At 40.3% G+C, this 19,334-nt stretch overlaps 1 protein-coding gene across 7 annotated transcripts in view; it reads left to right on the forward strand.

Moving 5' to 3' along the window:
* Positions 1-19,334, forward strand: part of DOCK9 (dedicator of cytokinesis 9) — a 339,621-nt gene that overhangs the window by 127,104 nt on the left and 193,183 nt on the right. For all 7 annotated transcript variants that reach the window (XM_067536846.1, XM_067536847.1, XM_067536848.1 and 4 more), the window contains exons 6-9: positions 228-323; positions 1,189-1,323; positions 12,433-12,607; positions 13,797-13,861. In XM_067536846.1, coding sequence (XP_067392947.1) covers positions 228-323; positions 1,189-1,323; positions 12,433-12,607; positions 13,797-13,861 — 471 coding nt within the window. The remainder of the gene's footprint in view (positions 1-227; positions 324-1,188; positions 1,324-12,432; positions 12,608-13,796; positions 13,862-19,334) is intronic.

A 19,334-nucleotide genomic window follows, 5' to 3' on the forward strand; every position in this document is an offset into this window, starting at 1 on the left:
TAACTGAGAGCCCTTCCTATCTAGTGTCCCATCTCTGGCCATCAGCGATATTTGTTACTAGCAGTCTCAGATGGGCCACATGCCATTGTAGGCAATCTCATCATACCATCCTCTCCATAAATGTATCAAGCTCAGTGCTGAAGTCAATAAGGTTTTTTCTTTAAAGGATAGGTTCTTAAATGTCCATATTATGTACCGACATTTCAGTTTGTGCAAATTTTTTTTAGGATGCAGCATCTCTAGGATCTCAGAAGGGTGGGATAACCAAACAAGGATGGCTGTACAAAGGCAACATGAATAGTGCAATCAGTGTAACTATGAGGGTAAGTTCAGTAATGTCCTGTGTCACACCAAAAAATGACTTTATAGATATGTAATATTTCAGTATGCTGCTGCTTTGTAAAGTCACTGTGTATAGTTTGCTTTTGTTAAAAAAAAGCTTAGGGTGAAGAAGGGGAAGCTTTTGCTTATCTTACAGTAGCAAAATATAGTTAAAATGTTACCCATCTCTTCACTAAATTAAAAGATACTCCTGAAGACATTCACAAAGCAGATCTTGTGAGAAAGTAGGTGGGTTTTTTTACAGTCACTATCAGACTACTACAAGGTGTAATTGTGATATAAAAAGACACCATATAATATGGGACCTTCTTATTCAGGTCATCTCCCTTTTCTGTGTTGAGTCTGATTCGCTTACTGTATTTTTAAAAATATTTTTTTTTCTACTTGCTTTTATTAGTACCACAGTACCACAATACAAGAATTTTTACAGATCAAATTGAGAGAAACATTGAACTCTAATGATGCACATTCTACAGTAACTTCAGAGTATAAACTTAAATCCATTGCCATTCATTTTTTGTTTATAAAACATCCATTTATAATTGTTTAGTTTTTAAGTGCTGGGGCCGACTTAAATATCTTTAAACTTACAACCAATATCATGAGATGATAGATAAATTGCTCCCTCCCACCCACATTTTATAGTGTAAGGAAGCTTTCTCCTTTTGAAAAATTAAATGGATGTAATTGTATTTTAATGTTTTTAATATGTGTGAGGTTAATAAGAAAAAGAGGGTTTCATCTTTAAGCTACATGTACTGATGTACATTACTATAGCAAGTATGGATTTTGAAATATGAAATTAATAGTACTGCTGTTAACAATGTTTTTCTTTTTTTTAACTAGTCATTTAAGAGAAGATTTTTCCACTTAATCCAGCTTGGTGATGGATCATATAATCTCAATTTCTACAAAGATGAGAAAATATCTAAAGAGCCGAAAGGATCGATATTTTTGGATTCTTGTATGGGGGTGGTACAGGTAAATATAATTGCGTTGTCTTTTTTTTACATATTGAGCGTGTAGATGTTGAATTTATTAGACCTGTATTTTTCAAAATCTACATAATTATCCTGGAATGCAATTATTAAACAGATACTTCATCTTTTTAAATAGTCACATAAATGGGCAGGTACGCTACATTTTAGGAAGAAAAGCAGTTGCATTTTTTAGTTTGTGTTTTGAATTTTCCAAGTGTTTCTGAAAATGGACAAAGTCACTGATTTATGTGATGTGTTTAAAAGAAACACATGGAGGCAAGCAAGAAGGGAAATGGAATCATACAAAGAAATTGAAGAAAGCATGGAAAATTAATGAAAGCATAAAATTAAATGCTATTCCATTTTGTGTACTTATATGGGCTGTAAAATGTTTTGCATAGCTTCTTGTGTGGGATTTTAGTTGCGGGAGTTGCATCATATTCACAGCCACACTTCCTGATTGCTTTCATTTGACCTTTTCCTTTTTAAAAATAAATGTTTGAAGCAAAAGAGATAAAGTAAGCTCTTTTGGCAAAAAAATTTTGCTAGTAGCAAGTGCCAGAGAAAAGGATTGTTTTCATGCAGTTGTGTTATATGTTTACAGTACAGCATGTATCTGTTTTGTTAGGCAGAACAGACCTGGAGACAACTGGGTTTTTAGGGTCTTTGTATTAATTCCTGAATCTGGACATAGTAACCTTAATGGAAAAGGAAACATTTATAAATTCTTTTGTATATGTACTTCCCTGATTTTTTGTTATACCCTAGTGCATAAATTTGTATAGAAGCTTAAAAAGTTCCACCTGAATTATTTTTCAAATAGATAGCACAAAAAATGTTTGAATAAATCATTAATGTAAACTTTGCAAGAAAAGTCTTGTAGTTGTAACACACTTATTTATGCATCAAGTTGATCGGATGTAGTGATTTACCAGATTGTCTTGGTTTAGAAAGTTAGTCCTGGCTAAATCTATTGAAACTGTAATTTGGTTCAGAATTAACTAGAACATGGCAGATAAACATCTGGTCACATTGCCCTCCTATTGCTCTTTGCATTGTACATTTCATTCCACTTTTTCCCTACCCTTCCCTGCCTCTTTGGCATCCCTGACTGAGATGATGATCAATTCTAGCTCACTGGAGCCAGTGCCGGGCCTGACACACCACCAGTCCTCCCAAACAGCAAGTTCCTTTCACTGATTCTCTTTATGCTACTGTGATGTAGATTATGGGGTGCAGTCTAGAATATTCCATAATTCATAGCATGGTGGAGCACTAATACTCTGTAGGAAGCAACTGGCAGAGGAGGAGGAGGCACATTGGGCCCACAATTGGAACAGATGGTCTTGGATTTTTCACCATGAATGTATATTGTGCACAGGGAAATGGCAAAAAGCAAACACAGTGTAGGAAAGGAAAGGGTGCACAACAGGTGATATGTTTCTTTTCCCTCTCAACCAAACTCTTCTGTTGCTCAACCTTTGGTCCCAGTGACTAAAAATCTGAGTGCATTGTTCTGTCCCCCCAATTAGTGAATTTAAAAAAACAACAACATCCCAATCTTTAGATTCCAAAGGACAGGAATAGTTCATAAATATGAGAGCAGTGTTTTTCTTCCTATTTTAGTCATTACTGTTAGTATTTAACATTATACAGCTTTTGACCATTAGAAACAAACATAAAATCAAACTAAGCTGAAACTTGACCTGTAGCAAATTCCTCTCCTCTGCCTCTTCTCCCTCCTGAACTTTTCCAACAAAGGTCCTCTCTGTGTTTATGAATGACTGAGAAGCCTCTAATTTTCCCCGTTCTACACTATCTTCCCTTGAAATCCTGTCCCAGGGCCTCTATGCCTGTAGTTCAGGAGGCTTGTGTAGGAATTTCTTGTGGAGTTCTTCAGCATTATTGTCCAGGGGGTTAGTCGCACATTCTTGCTTTCTTCCCCCATTCCCTGTTGCACCTAAAGGTGTGAACCTGTGAACTTTTCTTATAAGTTATACTAACATAAGAAAAAAAACACTTGGCTAGACACTAAAAATCATGAACTCAGTAAAGACATTGGATTTTATTGCTCATTATAATGATATGCAACCTACTAACCCAACTTTAACCTATGACTTCACCTTGAGTGGTCTCTTGCAACATGTGTTAACCCCTTATACTTAAGTCTGTTCCACCTTCTGTTTAGATGTGACACTCTGAATACCTTTCCCAGACCTTAAGAAGAGCTCTGTGTAATCTTGAAAGCTTGTCTCTTTCACCAGCAGAAGGTGGTCCAATAAAAGATATTACCTCACCCATCCTTGTCTCACAAACAAAAAACTTTAAGATTGCTGACAGCAATAAACTAAAGCATAATTAGAAAATACAAAGTTAAGGATTAAGAGGATGCAAAGATGAGCACTTTCAAGTTAAAAATGTCAGAATTAATGTTGCCCTTGGAACCTTAATTCAGCCCTCTTGTCGGTACGCATTCTGGTACTGTCTTTAATTACATGCAGAAGTGCCTATCTAGGAAACGTATGATGTAAATGCTTTGCCCAGCATTACATAGGAACTTGGTAGCAGAAGTAGGGATAGAATCCTAGTCTCCAGGATAGCATTTAACTGCCCATGAGGCTGTCCTTTCTCTTTCTGCAGTTTCCTGCCTCATTTATTACAAACCTTCCAGCTTCTGCAACCGAAGAGAAGGGTTTTACAAATAACATGCTCCTTCACTCCATATTGAAGGGTTCTTACAAATAACATACTCCTTTACTCCAGTTGAACCCCAGAGTAAATTCATCCTGTACACTAAATGAACCAGGGGGTCTTGTGTGTATTTTTTTTTTAAGTGATCATGTATTTAAAGACTATCAATGCATACTCACAAGGGGGCTGAATTAAGGTTGCATGTGCAGCATTCATTCTGGCATTTCCTAACAAATGTTTGACTGTTGTAATCCTTTAATTATTTCCTAATTTTTATGGTCAGTTTATTAACAAGAGCAAACATAACTAATGTTAAAATTTATTTGTGAATTTCCTTAGTTTTTAAATTGAAAATATTTTATGTATGTGCTGTTTAAATAATATGGCACTTCCTTATTTTGGTCTTCACTGTATATCTTATAGCCATTATCTTTGTGATGCCCCTTATTTTACCAGTGTCTCATGCTGACCAATGTGTTGGAAGTAATTAAACTGTATTCAAACAAAACTTGTTTTTTTACTGCAACTTCAGTTTTATTGCAACTTCTAAATAATATTTATTTTAAGTTATGTAACAGAACACTGAATAGGGACTCATTTTTATAATTTTTTGGGTTTTTTTAAGGTAAATATTAAGAAAAGCATAGCCCTCAATTTGTAAGAAGCATATCAACAATATGAAAAGGCGCTTTAATTGTATATCTTCTTTTCATGTAACTCCTTTTGAGGAAATTAGCAAACAATTACCCTTTTAAAAGAAACCGTGTAACTTACTAAAAGAGCACAAAGGAACACAGCAGGAGGTTATGAAAACACAGTATGCTTTCATGACAGTTCCTCCTGTGACCTTTCTATGTAATAATGTTAGTGTAGTTTGATGTAAATCAGTTATTAAAGTCATCTGTTGCCATGACAACTAGGGCCATAGTGACACTTCCCAAATATGCCAATGAACTGCATTGACTGAATGAATGATTATCTCTGATGTCACAGTATTACTGCTCAGGCAGCAGCATTGGACAGTAAGTATGCACTGGGGGGAGGGGCAAAATCAGGCTTTTCTGGTGTTCCAGTTTCCCCAAATTTCCTGAAAACAATATTCAGATAATATACACCCTGGAAATCATGCCATAGGTAATAATTAGTGGCTGAAATTTGGAAATTGCCCTTGACATGTTTATAAAAAAGGGTTCAGAAAAAAGGTGAAGTAGTGGTATAGACTGTGTAAAATAGAAAATTCTTTGACACAACTTTATTGTCTCACTAGTGTGAGACCATAATATATGTTCACCAGTTTAAGATTTGCACTTTTGGCTCATGCAAGTTTATAATCAATTAAATTGCACAAGTCATTCATCCATGCTAATTTGTCCTGGCAATTTGGATTTCAAGACTGTATCTAGTTTTAAAAACCACTAATTTCTGCTCCAAACATGCAGTAAAATATCAACAACATGAAAATCGCTCATCAAAACCCACTTTTGCTGAGAAGCTAGGAAGAAATCAAGAAGCTAATAGCTCAGTTGAACTGCAGTTTTGGAGAGCTGGAGAAAAAAAACTTGCATCTTATTTTGGACCATGAGGTTGTGCACACAGTGACCCTGTATAGATGCACAATTTTATTACCATTAATCTTATCCTGCTTTCCTTGTTGCCCACAATAATTTGATGTATGTATTTGATGCATTTTAGTATTTGTATTGCAGTACTGTTTAAATACCCAGTTGCGGAACATGGCTCTAGTGCAATAAGAATTTAAGAACCACAAGATTATCACTGAACTCAATTAAGGTTCACCTGGCTGCCGTCACAGCCTCCCACTCAGCTCCCCATTGAGAGTTTTTCAGTCTTTACTCACTTGCCCACTGCAAGGTTTATTAAGAGTCTATTCATCCTTCCTCCTCCTGTCAAGGAACCTACTCCACCCTGGGACCTCAATTTAGTCCTTAATAAGCTGAGGAAACACCCACTGAACCTACGGGGAGCTGTTCCCTCTTTCATTTGCCCCATAAGACATAGTTCTTCACAGCCATCATGTGATGGGGTGTTTGCCCCACACTGGCACAGAAGAGGTTAAAAGCAGCCCTTTTAAGGCGTCTGTGTGGGAGACAGCCAATAGAAGAGAGTCTGGGAGGCACAGCCAATCAAAGGCCAGCAGGCCCAAATAAAAGGAGCTGCAGGGCAGAGCAGAGCAGTCACTTGCCTGGAGCTCAAAAAGGGAAGGCGGTCTCTCTCTCAGGCTGAGAGGCACCTGAGACAGTGTTACTGCTGGGAGTGAGTGGTAGCAGGCTCTGAGGATGAGCAGAGAAGGTGCTAGGACTGGGATCAGTAGCCTAGGGAGACAGCAGCAGGGAGAGGAACTCGAGGCACAGCAGGAGGCTGTGATCCACAGTCATTCAACGTCACAAGTGCTCCCTTGGAGTCTCTCACCACCTTCATCAACGAATTTGGGCGCTCTGGTACCATTGTTTGCACCAGGACTAACACTGCCCATGGTAATGGTATGTTTGGTATTGACTGTACCACCTTCACTGGGGGAGCTGATTCCCTCCTCGTTCTGGGTAACGGCTGAATCAGACTGCCTATTGGCTCCCTTGGGAGTCACTCTGCCCATGTCATTGAGATCCTGGGGCTCTGATTCTGAGTTGAAGTTGTCATTCTCCCACACCACATCACCTGATGAGCTCCAGTGGCCACCGGTGGACCAGTATGGTTTCCAAGGTTGGCATGTGCCCTGTGGCTGGGACGGAGGTACCTGTCCCAGCCTCTACTAGCCACCAATTCCATAACCATAGAGGTGGCCTTGGACTCAGTGGAACACTCATTGTTTGTGGAGATCCTGCTCTACACCTTGTTCAAAGTTGAAGTCACCCATCAGGTTGACGGTGGCTTTGGATCAGCTACAAGTGCAGGCATTGGTGGTCTTCTTCACTGTGGAGCTGATGGAGTCCTCCCTCCTGGGTACTTCTTCCCGGGAGAGAGAGCCAGTTTTGACTCAGCTGAGACCTTCATCCTCATCACTGAAGGATGCTGTGCTCCCTGGTTCATCCTCCCCTTGTATTCTGGAAGACTTTAAGACATGCCAGTATCTTTTACACTGCATAGTCATATACCTGGGCATCCAGGCAGAGTTCCTCCAGGAGTGTGCACACGCACACGAACATTTTACAGCCTGTCATTCCTGGGAGAGTGTCTCTTCTGATCAATGATGTGCTCCTTGAGCCAGCGAGAGCGCTCTGGAGTACACCAGTCTCAGTAGTACCATTGGCAAAATGCAAAAATTTGAGGGGTTCTATTCCCACCTGGCCCCAAATTCCCTAGTCTTTATGGTGGTACATGACAGGGCCGAGCAGGCTAGATTCATGTTTACCCCAAATAATAGACACTCCAAGCAGCTGGATCTTCTGGGAAGGAAGATCTATACCTCATCATCCCTACAGATGAGGGTTGTGAATCAAGAAGATTGCTGGCCATGTATGATTTCCTTCATTGGTCAGTCATGGCTAAATTCAAGGACTAGTTACCCAGGTTCTTGCTTGAGGAGTTCCTGGCGTTTGTTGCAGAAGTCTGCTTGGTCACCAGAACTTCCCTGCATCTTAGCATTGCGAACACCTTGGCCAGGGTTATGGTCTCTGTAGTAACTAAGAATGCTTCCTGGTTGCAAAACATCTGGGATCACTCTGGACATCTAGTAATTCATCCAGGACTTGCTCTTTGACGGTCGAGTCTTGTTCTCGGACAAGACTGATGACACTTTGCATTCCTTCAAGAATTCCAGGGCTATCTTGAGGTCCCTGGGAGTATACGCGCTATCCATGCAAAGACGCCACTAAGGGGGTAGCAGCAGCAACAATATTGCTTGAAGCATTCCTTCTGAAACCTTTCCCATGAAAACAACATGACTACCCTAAAAAGAGGAAATAGAAGTGGTTGAAATAGAAGAGGAAGTGGTTGGTCTTAGGCTGTGGACAGCCCATATGGCGCCCCCCCCCTCGGCACAGGCCAAGTGCACATTTTGACACTCTTGTCCAGAGCACCGGCCAGTTGTTATTCCACCTCTTCCATTCCCCTCCCTTTTGGGGACAGGCTTGCCCATTTTTACAATGTTTGGGACTGAATTACTTCAATTACCTCCAACTTTTGTGTCCTCTCTTTTGAGGCTGGAAGCGGTGGAGGAAGTTCTGCAGGAGCACCAAGGCCACAGATTTTACTCCCAGTACTTCCTGAAATTTAAATCTGAGGGTGGGATGAGACCCATTCTCGACCTTTGTAGCCTCAACAATTTCATCAGGATGTAAAGTTTTGCATGGTCACTCTACTGGTTTTCCTTCCTGTTCTGTCTCAGAATGATTGAATCACTGCTCTGAACCTTCAGGACGCTTGCTTTCATGTAGTGATTCTGCTAAGCCACGGGAAGTTTCTGCATGTGGTGGTCAGAGAATGCCATTTTCAGTATATGGTTCTCCCATTCGGCTTTCTCTTCTGTCCCCTGGGTTTTCACCAAATGCATGGAGATGATCATGGCATATTTCAGGAAGAATGGAATCCATATCTTCCAGTATCTTGATGATTGGTTGCTGAAGGGTAGGTCCAGAATGGAGGTTCTCACCCACATTGCCACCATATTGCATGTCTTTAACCATCTGGCACCCATTTTAAATATCATTGAGTCTACCTTGGCTCCCACTTAAAAAAAAAAAAAAAATCAAGTTCATTGGGGCCCTGTTAAATTCCACAAGGTTGAGGGTGTTCTTGCTGACCGACTGCTTCCAGGCAATTCAACAGCTCTGCCTCAATCTGCAATCTCAGCCATTCACGACAATCTGAGCCTGTTGGGCCACATGTCTGCTTGCACACGGGTGGTTCAGTTCACCAGGTTGCACCTTTGCCCTCTTCAGATGTGGTTCAGAGTGGTTTACCACCCTGTCTTGCATTCTCTGGACAGATAGGTTCTTCTTCCTCCATCAGTCCTAGATTCCTTGTGCTGGTGGAAGTCCACACACAATGTGTGCCAAGGAGTCTCCTTCACTTAGCCCTCTCCAGCCAGGTCAGTGGTTACCGACTCTTCCTTTCAAGTTGGAGTGTGTATCTGGACTCATCGAGGGTGCAGGGCCTATGGTCGCAACAGGAAGTTTCACACCATATCAATGTGTTGCAACTTTGGGCCATCCATAATGCATGTCGTGCCTCCTGGGACTGCTCCCGCAATGTACAGTGTGAACAAGCAATGGGGGAGGATAATCCAAATTACTCTGTCTGGTGGCAATTTTGCATTGAAGAAGACATCACTCCAGTAGCAGTCCATTTGCTAAGGGTGCAAAATCAACTTGCGGACCATCTCAGCAGGGTTTTCTCTCTGACCGACACGTGGTCCCTGAAGTCAAGTGTCCTCCGGCTTGTCTTTCCAATGTGGAACATCCTCATAGTGAACCTGTTTGTGACAAGGGAAAACAGAAAATGTACCTGTTGTGCTCCTGGTGGGTGCCTAAGTCTAGGCTACCCCTCCTATGCCTTCCACTGCAGCTGGCAGTCATCTCGGCTGTATATCTTTTCTCCTATTCTGATTATTCCTCAGGTCATCCTTAAGCTCACGATTGGTGAGGCCATACTCATCCTCATTGTTCTAGCGTGGCCGAGACAGTGTTGGTTCTCAGACCTCCTTGGACTGTCGGTTCAACTTCCCATACCACTTCCTCTCCGCCCTGACCTGCTCGCTCAGGACCATGGTTGCATCCTTCTGCAGTCAGCTCCCCACAACTTTCAGTGTAGCTGTTAGATGGCTGAATGATGATGAGGAGCAATCCTCGAAGATTGTCCAACAAGTCCTGCTGAACAGTAGGAAGTCCTCCACTGGGACGTCCTTCTTAGTGAAGTGGAAGAGATTCTTGATGTGGTCCTTGCCTTTCGGAACTCAACCAACAGGGGCTTCCATCAAGGACATCTTGGAGTACCTGCTGCATCTTCAGAAATCAGGCCTTGCACTCAGTTCATGGAGAGTGCATTTGGCAGCAATATCAGCATTCCTTCTCCTGATTCAAGAGGTCTTTTTTTTAGTAATGTGATAAGATTTCTGAAGGGACTTCTCTTCTTTCATCCTCCTGTCCAAAAACTGGCTCCTCTGTGGGACCAAAACATGGTCCTGGCAGCTCTGATGGGCCCTCTGGTCGAGCCCCACTGCCCATCCTGTCTCACGAAAGTGCATTCCTGATAACCAATCACTATGGCAAGAAGAGTTTATGAGTTGCAGGCCCTTGTGGCTGAGCTGCTTTACACTCAGTCATACAAAATCAAGGTGACATGACAACCACTCCTGAAGTTTTTATACAAGGTGGTTTCTCAGTTTCATTGGAGTCAGGCAGTGTATTTACCTGTGTTTTTCCCTAAGTTGCACTCTTCCATGGAAGAACAGCGCCCCCATACTCTGGATATGACGCAATGTTTAGCCTCTTATCTAGACAAGACTTAACGGTTTTATGTTTCACCTCACCTGTTTGTGTCATATGCGGACCAAATGAAGGGGCAAAGCAGTCTGTGCACAGACCATCGCTAGATGGATAACATCCTGTATCAAGGCTGCAAATAAGATAGCTTTGCCTACACCTCTTCAGCAGATGTCTCACTCCACAAGGGTGCAAGCAACATCTGTAGTGTTCCTCAGTGACATTTCCATACTGGACATTTGCAGGAGGGCCACATGGTCATCCATCCATACATTTAGAGACCATTGTGCTATTACTGCATCTTCCAGACTGGCTGTAGGCCTTGGAAAAGCAATTCTGCGATCCCTATTTCAGTAGACTCTGAGTCCTGCGTCCAGATTGGGGTACTGCTCATTGGTCACCTAAGTGGAATACACATCTGCATCTACTTAAAGAAAATGACTTACTGTAACTGTGGTTCTTAAAGATGTGATGCAGATGTATATTCCATGATCCACCTTCCATCCCCTCTATATTAGTCTCCTCACATGGACTTTCAGTGTGAAGGAACTGAGGAGGGTCAGGATGGTGCCGCCTCACAGAGCTAAGGGATGGGCTACAGGCATGAGATGCGAGTGCTTCCCCTCTATGGGTAGTAGGCAAAAGCCTCTGATTCCAGTAGACTGGGCACACACACACTTAAGTGGAAGACATGTCTACATCACACCTGGAAGAACCTCAGTTATTGTTTCTTACCTACCTTGTACAGTAACTGGTGTCTTTGAGATTTGCGTCCCTACGGATTCTCTACTATCCTCCCTCCTTCCCCTCTGCCTTGGAGTCTTTTTACTGGAATTCAGGGTTGAGAATGAACTGGACCAACAACAGTCCAGCTCCTTCCCCCAGAGCACAAGGATATCTAGGACACAGGTGTGGGTCTGCAGACACTGCTGACAAAATTCTTCGATCAAGAGTACATGGGTGAGCACACATCCTGAATTGGCGCACTCATAGGGACACTACTTGAAGAAGGAAAGGTCACTTAACTTGTACAGTAACTAAAGTAACCTCTCCATACTTTTTCTGCTGCCAAAACCTCTAGCTTTTCTTTCTAAGAACTCTCACTTGATGTTATCAGTATAAAGATCTGTGGTATATATTGAATATGTGGGGACAGTGAATTTAATATAAAAATAAAAAACAAGGCTACTGTAGCAATTGTATTACTTATATTCATGTTTAATTCATTAAATGCCAATTTTTAATTAAAATTAAGCTGCCACAGAATTTCCAGTTGGCTACACCAGAGGATCAAGGGCTCTTTTTGTAGAATGTATGTCAAGCTGGCCTTAGAGTATGTGAAGTCTTTACTATAATTACAAAACAGGGTGTCTGTGTGGATAGGGGAAGTGAGGAAGCAGGACTAATTCCCTAACATATTGTCTATTGAAAAGGACAGACAAAAGAGAGTACTCATTAAAAAGTAAGTCATAACAGCTCACTCCTCTCAGTCTTAACTTGCCAGTGTGTTGAGGGCTCTGATACCTATAATGTTGGTGAGATAGTTTCACACTTCTGAACTCTGATCTAAGGACACTCATACAAGTGGGAACTTTTACTGTAAGAATTTTATTACTTAGACCTTCACACAATTTAAATAAATGCCTGTAGACTGAATTTTTAGTGCTACCTATTTGCACTTTGCATTTGCTTTTAGAATGTAATCACCAATAGGGTGATGGTGGAAAACAAAAGCATAGGTAAATTAAATTGCTTTCAGTGTTTAGACTGTTACTGCATTATAAAAATCGTTACAAAGATGAAGCAGCAGAAAAAGGAAGCATTGCAACTTTAAAAAAAATTACACTTGTGTTGCAATATACATTTTTTATCATAAGTGAACCCCAGAAAACTTTATGGTAGGCTGTTTCCTCCCCTTATTTGTCGGAAGAGGGGAGGTGGAGAAACTTGGCTAATATGGAAAGGTCTTTTTATTGTAGAACACCAAAGTAAGACGTTTTGCTTTTGAACTCAAGATGCAAGACAAGAGTAGTTATCTTCTAGCTGCAGACAGTGAACTGGAAATGGAGGAATGGGTAACTACTTTAAACAAAATTCTCCAACTAAACTTTGAAGCTGCAATGCAAGAAAAAAGAAATGGAGAATCTCATGAAGGTAGGTGATATTGTTATTAGTGGCTGTATATGAATTTATTTGGGCAATATCTGTGTAGGTAAGATTCTAAAGTAAGGATTTGTCATGGTTGGTGGTTAGTGACCTCATAATTTCCACTTGCCATAATAGTGGAAATCATGGGCTTTATTCTGCTCTTGTGGAATCAATGAGAGTTTTGCCATTTCAGCCTTGTTTATATGAGAAAATTGCACCAGTATAATTTATATTGATTTAATTAAAACAATATAACTAAATCAGTAGCACACTGATGTGCATGAACTGGTTTGAGCTACTGCATTTGTAAAGTATTGTATCTACACAGCACAGCTCTGTGTCTGTTAGAAGCATGGGTAATACACAGCAACAAGGGATATTCTAGGGTCTGTGCATTCTTGGCAATTTTCAGAGGATTGTGATATTTAAGTTAAACTTCCATGATCTCTTCTGCATTATCCTCTCAGTTGGTTCTTGGTACACCATGCCATTTATGCATGGAAGCCCGAGTGTAGTTGTGATGATACATTTGGAGCAAATGCAAGTCACAAACAGAAATTTTTGGGTCTTCTCAAGCAGCATTTAAGCCCCTGGGAGAGGGCCAATCCAGTCCAGTTGACCTGTGAGCAGTGGAGTGTGTGCAAGTAGCCAGACAGGTTGCTTCAAGTGTGAACGGGTGCAGTGTGCAATAGCAGTGGGAGGACTAACTGAATTGGTGTAGTTATATCGGAATGACAGTGCCTCCGCATGGACCTTACATTGATATATCTCCATCCAAAATAGTTAAGTTGATTGGAAAGCAGTCTGGCTTCAATGTTTTAGATAGCAAGATAAAAATATAAGACAACTTATATATGGACACAAAGCAGTTTCTGCTGTAAAAAAAAGGAAGTTACACTGATGCAACTTTCCCATGTACACAAGCCCTTCCTTTAATCAGGATTGAACCCTGTGTGTATTGTTAGGTAATGGATTTTATGTCCATATGGGAAAAGAAGATACAGACTATTCACTGGATCAAAATGGGAAGGTGGGCAATAGCATACAGTTGTCAGCTTTTTATTTGTTGATACCAAAATTTCTTGTTGTTGATGAAATAGTAATTACAGTCATAAGCTAGTTGTTGGAAATGAAGCATTTTCCTCAAGTTATCAATAGCTGTTTAATTTTAAAATTTTCTTTTTTGTAATTGCAGATGATGAACAAAGCAAAATGGAAAGCTCATCCAGTTTAGATAGCTACATTCCTGAAATTGCCAAGGTAGTGTATTCTTTTAAAGCTTGTATCAGTGATTGAAATGAAATAAGTGAGATCTCATTTTAATAATTATGGAGGGACAAGGTTGGTCAATTGACTGGTCAGATATTGTCAAATAATGTCAAAAATGGTCATATATTTTAAAGCACTAATTTATTAGAACAATAACAACTGTAATAAAAGAAGAGTGAGACTTTGTCTCCTGTAGCCTAAGCCTTAAATAGAAACTGTTGTGTTAATTTAGATGAAATATATTGCCCCAAAGAGTTAAAGGTGTTAACATAAGCCAGTCACTGTCCAAAATTAAACAGTGTTAAACAAGGTTCAGGTTTGGTATACAGATATCTCAGGCTGCTAAGTACGATGGCAAACCCACTAGAAAATTCATGCTAGAGGTTAGAAATTTGTTAATTGAAACACACAAAAAGAAAAGAATCAAAATTGGCTAAAGAGCTTTGAAACTGAAATTGATTGATTATTAGAGAGAGAGAGTGGGTAAGGTAATATCTTTTATTGGAACAACTTCTGTTGGTGAAAGAGACAAGCTTTCAAACTTACACATGGCTTTTCTTCGAGTCTGGGAAGAGTATTCACAGTGTCACAGCTCATACAAGATGGAACAGATTGTTAAATATAAAGCGTTAATGTGTTTCAAGAGACAAGTCAAGGTGAAGTGGGCAGTTAGCACCTGTGCAGTCATAGTTTAAAGGTGGGTTAAGGGATTACAAATTGTCATAATACGCCATAAATCCAATGTCTTTATTGAGTCCATGACTTTTGGTGTCTAAGAAAGAACCTAATATGGTACTAATGTGGAGATCTAGAAGAATTTTTTCACCGACTCTTCCTCAAAGAATTCGTTCACAACAAAGATGATACCATCACAACTATCATATGCTCACCGACAGTCATAAGAAAAAATAATCATTTGTCTGGACATCTCACAATGGACAAAACCACACACTTGATCATTACATTGATTTCTTTGGGAAAAAATTGGCTGAAATTCTTAACAAACAACATCCACCAAAATCTCTCCAACACTCAGAGAACAGCTATTCAGTCCCTAAAATCCAACCACCAGATATGATTAAATCAGCAGACAAAGAGGGCGCCCTTGTGGTCCTCAGCCATGATGATTTGGTCAACAAGGCCAACTGACAACCGTCCAATGGCACTTATTATCAAGAATTCAGAGAAGACCACACACCACAATTTACCCAAGAATTTAAGAATATAAAATTGTTCTTGAAACAACCCCAAGAGAAACTCTGCAACTTCATCCCCCACAAATCCACCTTAGGGACCTTCAACATGCTTCCTGATATACACAAACAAGGGAATGCAGTCAGCTCCATCAGATCTGACCATGGTACTCTTACTGATGGAATGCATGACTCCTAGAAGCCCTCCTCAAACCACTCACCACACAAATGCCAGTTTCCTTTAGAGCACAGACGACTTTCTCCAGAAACTTCACAACATTAGTGTCTTCAGACCACCATACTTGCCACTCTGGATTTCACCTCCCTATAGATTAACATCCCTCACAATGATGGAATCGCAGCCCACCTCCGATATCTACACGACAATGGACAACACTAAGTTATCTGCCCCAAACATATTGCCAAACTCATGCATTTCTCCTCACCCATAACAACTTTACATTCAACAACAAACACTTTGTCCAAACCATGGGAACAGCGATGGGTACTAGTATGTCTTCCCAATATGCCAATTTCTTCATGGGTGACCTTGAGGAAGAATTTCTGGACAAATGCACCACAAAACCAATCGTATATTGAGATACACTGATGAAATTTTCATCCTCTAGACAGATGACCTAAATTCCCTCAAAGATTTCCACCACAACTTTAACCACCACAATGCATCCATCAAACTCTAGCAGACTCTCATGCTAGCACCAATTTCCTGGACATCACAATCAGCTTCAGCAATGCAACTCTACAGACAACTATATACAAGAAACCCACGGGATCATCACATCTACCTTCACAGATCCAGTAACCACCCCAAACATTCCAAGCAATCTGTTGTCTGCAGACAGGCACTCAGATATCACAGAATATGCTCTGAGGAAAAAGTCCAGGATATACATCTTAACATATTAAAAGCCACCTACACCAAAGAAGGATCCTCCCCCAGCGAAGTCGATCGCATCATAGAACTGGCCATACAAATACCCTGAGAGAACCTGCCTCAACACGGGAGAGGGAAACCATTATTCACACACTCTTGGTTCTCATCTTCCATCCCACACTGAAATCCCATACTGGGTTTCAATAACAGTTACAATCCATACTCAATGGGGATCACATCATGAAGAAGATGTTTCCCGAACCCCCTCTTTTGGCTTTCAGGTAACCCCTCAACCTCTCCAACCTCATCATCGGAAGCAAGCTCCCCATAGCTTAGGACCCACCAACTCAAAAGGGCACCAGACCCAACCATAACAGATGCAAAAATTGCAGACATATCTCTACTGCTATGATGATCATTACTCCCTACAATACTCCTTTCAAGATCCATGGGTCCTACACATGCCTCACAACATGTGGGGTACTTCATCCAGTGCACCAAAAGCCCCAATAGCAACAATGTGGGTGAAACCAGACAATCACTACTCTCTCGAATGAACTCACACAGAAAAATGGTAAAAGACAAAAACACCATGTCACCCGTGGGCGAACACTTCGACAAAACAATCACTCCGTATCTGACTTCTCAGTCCTCATCCTTAAAGGAAACCTGCACAACACCTTCAAAAGATGAGCCTGGGAGCTTAAATTCATAACTTTGTAGGCACTAGAAATCATGGACTCAATAAAGACACTAGATTTACAGCTCATTGCAACAAACTATAACTCACTAACCCTCCTTTGTCCTGTGATTTCAGAGGTATTTACTGCCTCTTTCACCTTAAATGGTCTCTTACGACATGTTAACTCCTTATGCTAAACAATCTGTATTGTATTTTAGCTGTGACATTTCTTTTCCAGACCTAAAGAAGAACTCTGTATAAGCTTGAAACTTGTCTCCTTCACCAACAGAAGTTGGCCAATAAAAGATACTACCTCACCCACCTTGTCTCTCTAATATCCTGGGACCAACATGGCTACAACTCTGCAAACAGCATTGATTGATTATGCAAAACAAACTTAATCAAAACCTAACAAAGTTCCCTTTATGGAGCCAGTGAATATTGATTGGTTAAAGTTTCTTATTCAGTCAAACAATCCTCCTTGGTTAGGAAGGAAGGAAGATGAGTTCTTTTGCTCAATTCTGAGTTGGGAAGAATGCTCTCTTGCCTGCTATAGACAATGCAGACATAGTAGGGAAAGAAGAGATAATATAGTAAAGATGAGAGAAATACACCTTTTGTTGGTCTTCTGAGGATATAGGGTGGTTGGTCAGTTGTGGCAGATGGTTTGAGATGGCAGGTGGCCACGACAGCTGTTCTCTAGACCCTAGCTCATGTCCCTGGTCAATGACATCATGTAACTGGCCTGCTCAGGTCCCTCTTCTTTACTGGTCCTTTTCAGGCTGAGCAGAACTGGATGGACAGTCTTGTCTCATTGTGCTGGTGCCATGCAGTACGGCTCAAGATTAGGTGAAAAGCTAAGAGAGGACTGGAGTAATATGGGGAAGAACAGGGGCAGAAAGGGGCATATGAGGAAGGGGAAGAGAGCAGGATCTCACATTTATCAGGCTGGGTTCCTCACTGGTGTAGTAATGAGTCCAGCTTCCCTACTGGAGTATCAAGGTCTGGTATCACGGCAACAATTCTTTCTTTGCAGTCAGCGATAGTGAAAGTATTTTTCTCCGCTCAAAATCTCTTCTTTTTTAAGGGCTCCAAAAAGGCAATAGGTGGAGTAGTCCCATCTTCTCTCATTATGTTGTCCACAGTTAGGCCTAATTTTCAACACATCAGTTTTGGTTCATTGATTTCTGCTCCACTGCTTCTCTTGTTTGCCAGTCATAATATTAATATCAGTGGCATCAGCAGATCCTTACTGTTTAAATTAAGCCAGGCTTTCTGTCTTCTCACATTTTTTCTAAAATAGTTTTATATGACAGATCATTGTAACAATTCATGACTCTATCCACTTTTCACCAGTTAGGCTAACAGTTAAAATAGCCTGCTAGGCCTCAATACTTACAACAATACTTATGCCCAATTATAAAAAATAAGTTACTTAACTGAGTTATATTAACTTAGAAAAATGTAAAACACAGTGAAATGAAGTTATAAAACATGAAAGAATAGTCATTACCATTTTTAGCAATGTTAGGTTAGCATCTAAATGTGGACGTTGTTCAAGATTGAACAGTTACAAAAAAGAAAAATGAAATTAAACATAAAACACACAGCGCTATATATATAAAAAAAGTAATTTTTAAGTGCACTTATGTAGGTAGGCAGCAGGCCAACTGTTCAGGAAGGTTAATGGCTCTTTCTATTTTCTCTTTAATGAGGGAGGAGGTTTAATGATTGAACCCCGCTCCCTTCTGAGTTAATTTCTGTATGTTTGTTTAGTCAGTTTAGACTGTAAGCTCTTTGGGTAGAGATACTGTCTTTTTAACTGATTTAATATGCTTTGTACACTGCCAGGTATATTGATGGCAGGGTTTGCAAATAAAGACATACATACATACATTTGTTCTAGACAACTCCAGCCAGTTAAGATGGTGAATACTCAGTTTGTTCCCCTTTTTCCCCAGCAGGCAGCATTATTATGTAGTAAAGTGAGCAATCAAGACATTTAAGTAGGTTTGCTAACAAATGGCACCATAATTCAATCAATTATATTGATTGATTGATATATTGATATCCTGCCTATATCCAGGAATTCTTTCTGAAATATATGACAGTATTTGACCATAGTCAAATAATAGGCAGTTAGTTGACCAGACAGTTGATATTATTTGACCAACCAATTGACCAGCTGGCCAAACCTATGGAGGCATAGTTGTAGATCTGTAGTTGATTTGAGCTAGAAACTCACTTGAAAATGTCTTCGTTTGTAGATGTTGGCATCTCTAACATAAGCTAATTTTGAAAAATTTAAAAAAAAATTCTTTAGATATTGCTGTTCCTCATAATTCTGTCATGGAGGCTGCCTACCTTAGTTCTTACTATCCCATGAAGTTCCTAACTCCACAAGTCTCTTGTCTTTGAAAAGTTAAAAACTCTGCAGGGTATTGAAATAAGTGTGTGTGGGAATATCCTAAAGTATATTGTGATAGGAGTTAATTTGCTAATAGCCTAACCAGATAAGCGCTTTTTTGTGTAAAGATTTATGCACTTAAGCATATAAATAAAATAGTGCATGCTGATGTACTTAAATAACTGAATTATAAAGTTGTTTCTCTCCTAAAAAATGTTAGGAGATCAGGAAAGGTAAATGATGGCTTCTTAACTCCCCTTACCACAGAGCTGATGGAGGCAGCCAGA

The sequence above is a fragment of the Emydura macquarii genome, unplaced genomic scaffold, assembly GCF_026122565.2.
Source record: "Emydura macquarii macquarii isolate MOO-44397 ecotype Brisbane River unplaced genomic scaffold, CSIRO-AGI_Emac_v2 contig_3671, whole genome shotgun sequence".
NCBI classification, from domain to species: Eukaryota; Metazoa; Chordata; order Testudines; family Chelidae; genus Emydura; species Emydura macquarii.